Genomic DNA, 8,034 nt, shown 5'->3' on the forward strand with positions numbered 1-8,034 from the left:
CTTCATGACTGAAGTGAATAAAATAATTCTGAAAAAACTGTTACAGGTGACAAATTTTGTACAATTTTTGAAGATAAAGTACTGGTGACATACTATAGTCTAAAATTTTCATCCTCTGTTATATCAGTAAAATCGCAACCTATAGTTGGGCTAAGTCTTTGATGAAAGCAAAAAGGAATAAGGATTACAAAACAAAGGATTCTGAACATAGATTTTGAAAACAAATTAATATAGCAGATTATCTCCTAGATTAATTGTAAATTTTTAACTTTTTTTGACAATTGAAAATTATGAGAGCTGTTAGTTTTGTCTTTTATTACTGGAATAATTTAGTTGACTTAATACTACAGATGGTGTTAATATAATAAATATGGAACATCAATGAGGACCTAAATTATATCTCTTGAAACCTCCCTCATTCCAAGAGTGTATGTGTGTGCAATCTATTATACAAAGAAAAATATCCCATAAATCACCATGACATTATATAAACAGATTCAAGAGAAAACAGAAAAATGTGTTATCCATTAAGCTTCTCAATACTGATTCTTAAACGTAACAACCTATGGAATCTGTACTAATGGGAGGAAATTATGTGCAGCAGTTAAGAACAATGGGCTTTGAAGTCAGAGAACCAGGCTTGATTCTATGACTTTTTTGCTGTGGCCTTGGGCAAGCTACCCAATATCCCTGGGCTTTAGTTTCTTCACCTGTAAAATGAGATAATACTGTCTGACAGGGATGTAAAAGGACAAAACAAGATAATGTATGTAAAACCAGAGTGTTTAGTACGTAGAAAATCCTGAATAATCATTAGCCATCATTATTATGATTATTATTAGCGCTGTCCAAGATACACATCTGATGTATGATTATATTATATATATTTTCTATTTACCCAGCTTCACAGAATACTTAAAACTTTTCTTTAGCACTAGAAAAAAATAGGTCCTAATGGAAGCTATTATTTCATCCATTTTACAAATATAAGTGATCAATGAAGATAAACAAAAATTCATATTTTAAGGATTTTCTTTTTTATGTCACAAAGATTATCAGTGCTTTTACATGAAAGGGCATCTATACATGTTTATTAAACTATTTAACGTTTACACACAATACATAAATGTTTGGAAACTTCAAAGTTCTTTGATAATTGCAATATCGTCTTCAAATAAAGCACAGTAGAACCTTAAATATTACATCATTTAGATTATTTTTTAGAGAGATACACCTCTAAGAGATCATGCCAACGTAACTGTCCTTTAACTAACTGGGTGCTAGTAGATGTTTCAGCATATGGTTGGTTCCTCTACTGCATGGGCACCCTCTGTGACAGCTTTGACACATTTAGCCATTGTCTGTGAGGCTCTGCTAATTGAATCTGAAAGATATCAAGAAAATGTGAGTTTTGATAATACAACTTCAAAAGAAGCACACAGTAAAACTTTCCTGTTGCACATATTCAGGAACAACAACAACAAAAAAGACTGGAAGAGTCTATGTAACTATATGTAAACATTGTAAAATCAATAAATTCAGAAGATAAGCCCCTTAATAGCTAAATGCTTTTAATAAGTACTCCTAGGAATGATTAAATAATTACATACAGCCATACAAAGGGCCAGTATGCAACCATTAAAAATATTATAGAAAAGTATTAAAGATAGGAAAAGAATGTGCAATATACCATTATTGAAAAAAGGTTATTTACAGAACAGTGTACTAAAATCCATGAATTCACTTTATGAGTGAATTTTATGTATGTGAATATTTCAATAAAGCTGTCCAAACCCTCTCTCCCAGAGTAAATAAGTAATCTCATTTTTAGCTTAAATAAATTAATATATGTGTATATCCCTGGATGACTGGCCAAAATGTTAAACAGTTATTTCTGGGGAGTGGGATCATAGTGATTTATCCTTGCTCTTGTGGGCTTAGGTATGTATTCTACAATGAGCATAACTTTTATAATACAACTGAAAAAAACCTATTAAAAATAATCTTAGGGCTTCCCTGGTGGCACAGTGGTTAAGAATCCGCCTGCCAATGCAGGGGACACGGGTTCGAACCCTGGTCCGGGAAGATCCCACATGCCGTGGAGCAACTAAGCCCGTGCGCCACAACTACTGAGCCTGTGCTCTAGAGTCCACGAGCTGCAAATACTGAGCCTGCGTGACACAACTGCTGAAGCCTGTGCGCCTAGAGTCCATGCTTTGCAACAAGAGAAGCCACTGCAATGAGAAGCCCGCACACCTCAAAGAAGAGTAGCCCCTGCTGGCCGCAACTAGAGGAAGCCTGCATGCAGCAACAAAGACCCAATACAGTCAAAAATAAATAAATAAAAATTTAAAAAAATAATAATAATCTTAGATACAAACTGCACCAAGAACTTGAAAAATATACTCCTATCTGCTTTTAGACAGAAAATTATTTTAAATTATCTATCAACTACCTCATAACCTAAATGTTATATCAAGTGTTGTAAAATCTGTAGTAAACAAGTTTGTTAGTCTGCATTCCTTAAGCACATTCTTAACAATTTACATCAGAAGCACCATTTAGCATGTTTCACATTTTAGTGTTTTGATTCTTCTACTGTAATTCTCAGAAAAACCTTCACAGATGTTTGTCACTTAGAAAATTCTCCTTAAATTGCTACACAGTAATTCTTCATAAAGTAGTAAAATTTTAAATTTAAAATCTGTTAATTTTCAAACTCTACTTACATTTCAGAGAGAAAAGAAATTAGAGTAAAATCAGAAAATATAAAGTTACATTAGTTCTGATATTTGAAAAATCTTCTGAGATTAAAAACATCAAATACTACCACTAGCACGTTGCAATCATAATGCTAAATTAGGTGATTTTACTCCTTTCTACCTTTCATGTTTGGCAGTCATGCTGACAACTGCATACCTGTCATGTAGAAGTCTTTTATTGTTAGCTGAGGTGGAACAAGTGGATCAGCAAGAAGCTGTTGGTTCACTAGCTGCAAAAAAAAGAGTATGAGATCAATAATAATAGTACTGAAAATTAGTACTGTTACACCAGAGGATACATTATTATGAAAATTGCGTATAGGCGTGTTTTTACCTTGGAAAGCTCATTTGCTTGCTGGAAATAATTAGCTCCTTCGACATCATCATATCGAACAAGATTAGGAGAGACTTCTTCCAATCTGTTCCTTACTTGATCCAGAGTATCATATGGAAGAGTCATACCTGTAATCTATAACATAACAGGTTCCAAAAATTGACATAAAGCATTAATACTTAAAAATTTCAAATAATACATCACTGCAACTATGGTAAAATAATGCAGTACTACTATGAAAAATATATTGGTGTCCATTTGTATGTATATTAAGCAGGTGGTTAAGTGGGGAATACTACTGTCAATAATTCTTCTAATTCATAAACAGCTGTCAACACATTAGTAATTTGTTTTTAGAAAATACACTGATTATGAAATAAAGAAATGCTTTGCTAAATTTGAATGCTTTGGCTAACCTGCTATTGCTCACATATAAAGTTGATAGACAACTGTACATTATTATTTTAAATCTCATGATGCTTCTTTTTATAGTCAAAGAATTAAAAAGACAAGTCAAAAATAAAAACACCTATTTCAAATCCCCATTTTTTTTTTTTTTTTTGGCCACACCACGTGGCCTGTGGGATCATAGTTCCCCAACCAGGGATCAAACCCGTGCCCTCAGCAATGAAAGTGTGGCGTCCTAACCAGTGGACTGCCAGGGAATTCCCCAAATCCCCATTTTCTGAACACGTTTTTCCTACAGAGATTGTTCAAATCATCTCTGCATTTCAGACGTGCATCTTCCTTGACTTCGAAAATCATTCTGACAAGCTAACATGTCAAACATTCCATTAGCAGCATCACTAAGGACAAATACCTCAGAAAGGGCTCTTATAATTTTCCAGTCTTCTCTTGCCAAGCCAGGAGGTGTCACTGCTACTTTAGTCTGCTGAGCTCGGCCCTCAGTATTGACATAAGTAGCAGACTTCTCTGTGTAAGCAGCGCCGGGGAGAATGACATCCGCTATAGGAGCTCCAACATCACCATGATGTCCTGTGAAAAGATGGAAAACGGCAAACCACATTTTAGTACAAAGCTGATTAGGTATTATACATGAACACAGTATATATCCTTTTAAAATTACATTTTTATAATTATAAGTGTTTTAAAAATTAAAACAATATAGTATTGAAGTATTTGGAATAAAAATTAAAGCCCACTTTGCCCACAGTTAAACTCCCTTCCCAAAGAAAACTATTGTGAAAGCATTTGATATGTGTCTTCCCAGGTTAATTTTTGCAAATACACAAATACGTAAAATAGCATAAACACACATATTATGGGCAACTAGGTGTTTCATTTCTCTGATCATTACAAAGCAGAAACGCTCAGATGTATGTTAGTGAAATTTGGTAAAGTAAACTGAAATGGTGGAGAAACAGAAAGTGTCAGGAGTATGACATACAGGAGTATGATTAAGAGCATAAACAGAAGATTACAGAAAATAGTATGCTGAAAGACTATCACTCATTAAAAGTTTAACAGAAGTGTTGGAAGAAAAAAGAAACTTTAGTTATTTGAAAGAAAGTTATATTTAAAGTTTGATCTCATTTATGTACATGTTTGCATATGCATAGAAGTACATATGAACTGTGCATATCTACACCATCATCAATGATTATCTCTGGATAGAACTAGGACAGGATTTTAGTTTATTCATTTTGGTTTAACTTGATTAAACTAAAGATACAAAATATTACATAATGCTTTTTATGTGGCATGGCAATAAAAAGCCTAGTATAAGTGTATGGTGTTTGTGTTAAATGAAGTGAAAAGTTATATAATACTTTTCTCTATAAAATATCCAGGAATACTCGACTCCATTTATTCCAAAGAACCTTGATTACATTTGCAATGAGTTGGAGTTCAAGAAAATGAGTCAAACACAAAAAACCAAAGGAGTGCTATTAAATATAATTCATTAAGTGTCTTATGACACAGGACTCGTGATTTTCTAACTTTTACAGTTTATATATATAAAAAAGCTTCCCCTTGATTATATAATAACACTAAATATTCTTTGAAAAACTGAATTTAATGTTACATAATATTTTGTAATTTACATTATGACTGGGGGCATTTAGGTTTCTTCTAATTCTTTGTTATTAAAAAACATGAGGTGATAATTCTTAATAGCAACTATGTAACTAATAAACCTATTTTTTATAAACCTTTTTTAATATAAAATCTAAAACATTTAAATATCTATAAAAATACATATTAACAAATTTTTTTTTTTTTTTTTTTTTTTTTTGCTGTATGCGGGCCTCTCACTGCTGTGGCCTCTCCCGTTGCGGAGCACAGGCTCCAGACGCGCAGGCTCAGCGGCCATGGCTCACGGGCCCAGCCGCTTCGCGGCATGTGGGATCTTCCCGGACCGAGGCACGAACCCATGTCCCCTGCATCGGCAGGCGGACTCTCAACCACTGCGCCACCAGGGAAGCCCAACAAATATTTTTTTAAAATTGGTGTGTGTGTAGGGAAATTCTCAAATGGAAAATATTCAATCCACTGAATATACTGCCATACAGTTTCTAATGTACACAATGTACTATTTTCTTCTGTTTCTAGTGCCATAGATGCTACTAACCTTGATAAATAATGAAACAATCCTTTGGCAAATCCTGTCGTGTAATACAACCTCCATCTGCTCCCAGGAGAAACAGCACTTTGGGAGGGTACTTCCGAATTGCTTCCACCCCAGGTTTATAGCCAAGGTCCAAAGCAGCTACTTGGCTTGCAATCCTGTAAAACAATTACGAGTTTTTAGCATACTTGTTGTGTCTTCATTATAAAATTTAAATGTGATTCTTGAAATGATACCTAGTCTCTTTTCTATTCAATGCTGTCCAAGATCTTCCCTCATCTTTTTTCTTTCTTTAATTAATTAATTAATTTTTAATTAATTAATTTTTATTTTTGGCTGTGTTGGGTCTTCGTTTCTGTGCAAGGGCTTTCTCTAGTTGCGGCAAGTGGGGGCCACTCTTCATTGCAGTGCGCGGGCCTCTCACTATTGCGGCCTCTCTTGTTGCGGAGCACAGGCTCCAGACACGCAGGCTCAGTAGCTGTGGCTCACGGGCCTAGTTGCTCTGCGGCATGTGGGATCTTCCCAGACCAGGGCTCGAACCCGTGTCCCCTGCATTGGCAGGCAGATTCTCAACCACTGCGCCACCAGGGAAGCCCTTCCCTCATCTTTTTTACCCATTTGAAATATATGTCAAAACCAGAAGCAGCCGTCTTTTACTGTTTTAAGAATGGCAAAAAAGTAAATAAGATGCTTAGGACACTGTTTCTTCATGAAATAATACTTAATGGACTAATTCTGGAAACTTTATGCCAACTGCAATTGTCTTAAGTTGATTTTTATTCAGTACAGTAAGACTTGATAAGTCAAGCACAGTCATTAGAGAAAAATTAGATGATTTTGAAAACCAAAAGGGGAAAATGTAAACACCACTCATAAAACTAATTCAGAGAAAACTATAATTAGTACACTGGTGTATGTCCTTATGGAATTTTTTTCAATGAACATATATTACTATTACAAGCAGATAATAATCTTTTAAAGAAAAGGTTTCAAAGAACTATACTTTGAACATTTGGTTGTCTTTGGTCTAGTTTGCTATTGTTAATTTTCTTTAAAGAGATAGTAGCCATTTTGAGGACCTACTGTGAATAAAGCTAGTTGGGTTTTACCTATTTGGTAAGGGAGGCTGGCAGGTCAAACGAACTCCCACTAGATGCTGTTGCTCTGTCAAACTCTCTAATGGGACATCAAGAGAATAAAATACTTTGAAAAATTTAACAAAAGAAGTGCAAGATTTGTATAATGAAAATTACAAAACAACTCCAAAGGAAATTAAAGACCATAACGAATGGAAAGACATCCTATGTTCATGGATTGGAAGACTTAATATTGTTAAGATGGCAATACTTCCCAAATTGATCTATAGATTTAATGCAATCCCTATCAAAAAATCACAGCTGAAATCCCTTGCAAAAACTGACAAGTTGATCCTAAAATTCACATGGAATGCAAAGGACCAAAAATAACAAAATCTTTTTTTTTTTTGGTCACTCTGCATGGCTGGCAGGATCCTAGTTCCCTGACCAGGGATTGAACCTGGGCCCACGTCAGTGAATGTGTGAAGTCCCAACCACTGGACCGCCAGGGAGTTCCCAATCAAATCTATCTTAAAAACGAACAAAGTTAGAGAACTCACACTTCCCAAGTTCAATTTCAAAACTTAGCTCCCCCTGCCACCCCACCTACACAATATTTTTTTTAATGTCTCTCATTCTAAGCCTTGATGTCTCTCAAAGATCTGAGCAGAGACTCACACACAAACTTATGACAGGGCCCATCTCATCTTGGAAAACAAACTAAGTATCCTAAGTTTGCCTCTGTGAGAATGATCAGTTAAAAAAAAAAAAAAGATTAAAAGATTCTCCAAGAATTACAAAATGTGCTTTACTCTGAAATAAACTTACTATAAGAAATAAAGACAAAGGACTTCCCTGGTGGTCTAGTGGCTAAGACTCCGAGCTACCATTGCAGTGGGCCTGGGTTTGATCCCTGGTCAGGGAACTAGATCCTACATGCCGCAACTAGAAGACCCCACATGCCACAACTAAAAGACCCCGCATGCAGCAACGAAGATACCGCGTGCTGCAACTAAGACCCAGCACAGCCAAAATAAATAAATAGATGGACAGATAGATAAATAAATAAATATCCAAAAAAAAAAGTTAAGAAAGAAAAGGTTTTAAAATATCTGTTTCATGTTCTCAACAAGCATTAAAAGGTATGTCCTCATATATACACTACCAAATGTAAAATAGATAGCTAGTGGGAAGCAGCCGCATAGCACAGGGAGATCAGCTCTGTGCTTTGTGACCACCTAGAGGGGTGGGATAGGGAGGGTGGGAGGGAGG

At 35.2% G+C, this 8,034-nt stretch overlaps 1 protein-coding gene across 2 annotated transcripts in view; it reads right to left on the bottom strand.

Annotated features, from left to right (window-relative positions):
- Positions 1-1,020: 1,020 nt before the first annotated feature.
- The window catches only part of NDUFS1 (NADH:ubiquinone oxidoreductase core subunit S1), a 30,942-nt gene continuing 23,928 nt past the window's right edge, over positions 1,021-8,034 (bottom strand). For both annotated transcript variants that reach the window (XM_028481191.2, XM_007111442.4), the window contains exons 15-19: positions 5,690-5,844; positions 3,917-4,092; positions 3,097-3,231; positions 2,920-2,992; positions 1,021-1,384 (exon numbers count right to left, since the gene is read on the bottom strand). In XM_028481191.2, coding sequence (XP_028336992.1) covers positions 1,293-1,384; positions 2,920-2,992; positions 3,097-3,231; positions 3,917-4,092; positions 5,690-5,844 — 631 coding nt within the window. In that variant the 3' untranslated portion in view covers positions 1,021-1,292. The remainder of the gene's footprint in view (positions 1,385-2,919; positions 2,993-3,096; positions 3,232-3,916; positions 4,093-5,689; positions 5,845-8,034) is intronic.

This window comes from Physeter macrocephalus, chromosome 2 (assembly GCF_002837175.3).
Source record: "Physeter macrocephalus isolate SW-GA chromosome 2, ASM283717v5, whole genome shotgun sequence".
Taxonomy (NCBI): Eukaryota; Metazoa; Chordata; class Mammalia; order Artiodactyla; family Physeteridae; genus Physeter; species Physeter macrocephalus.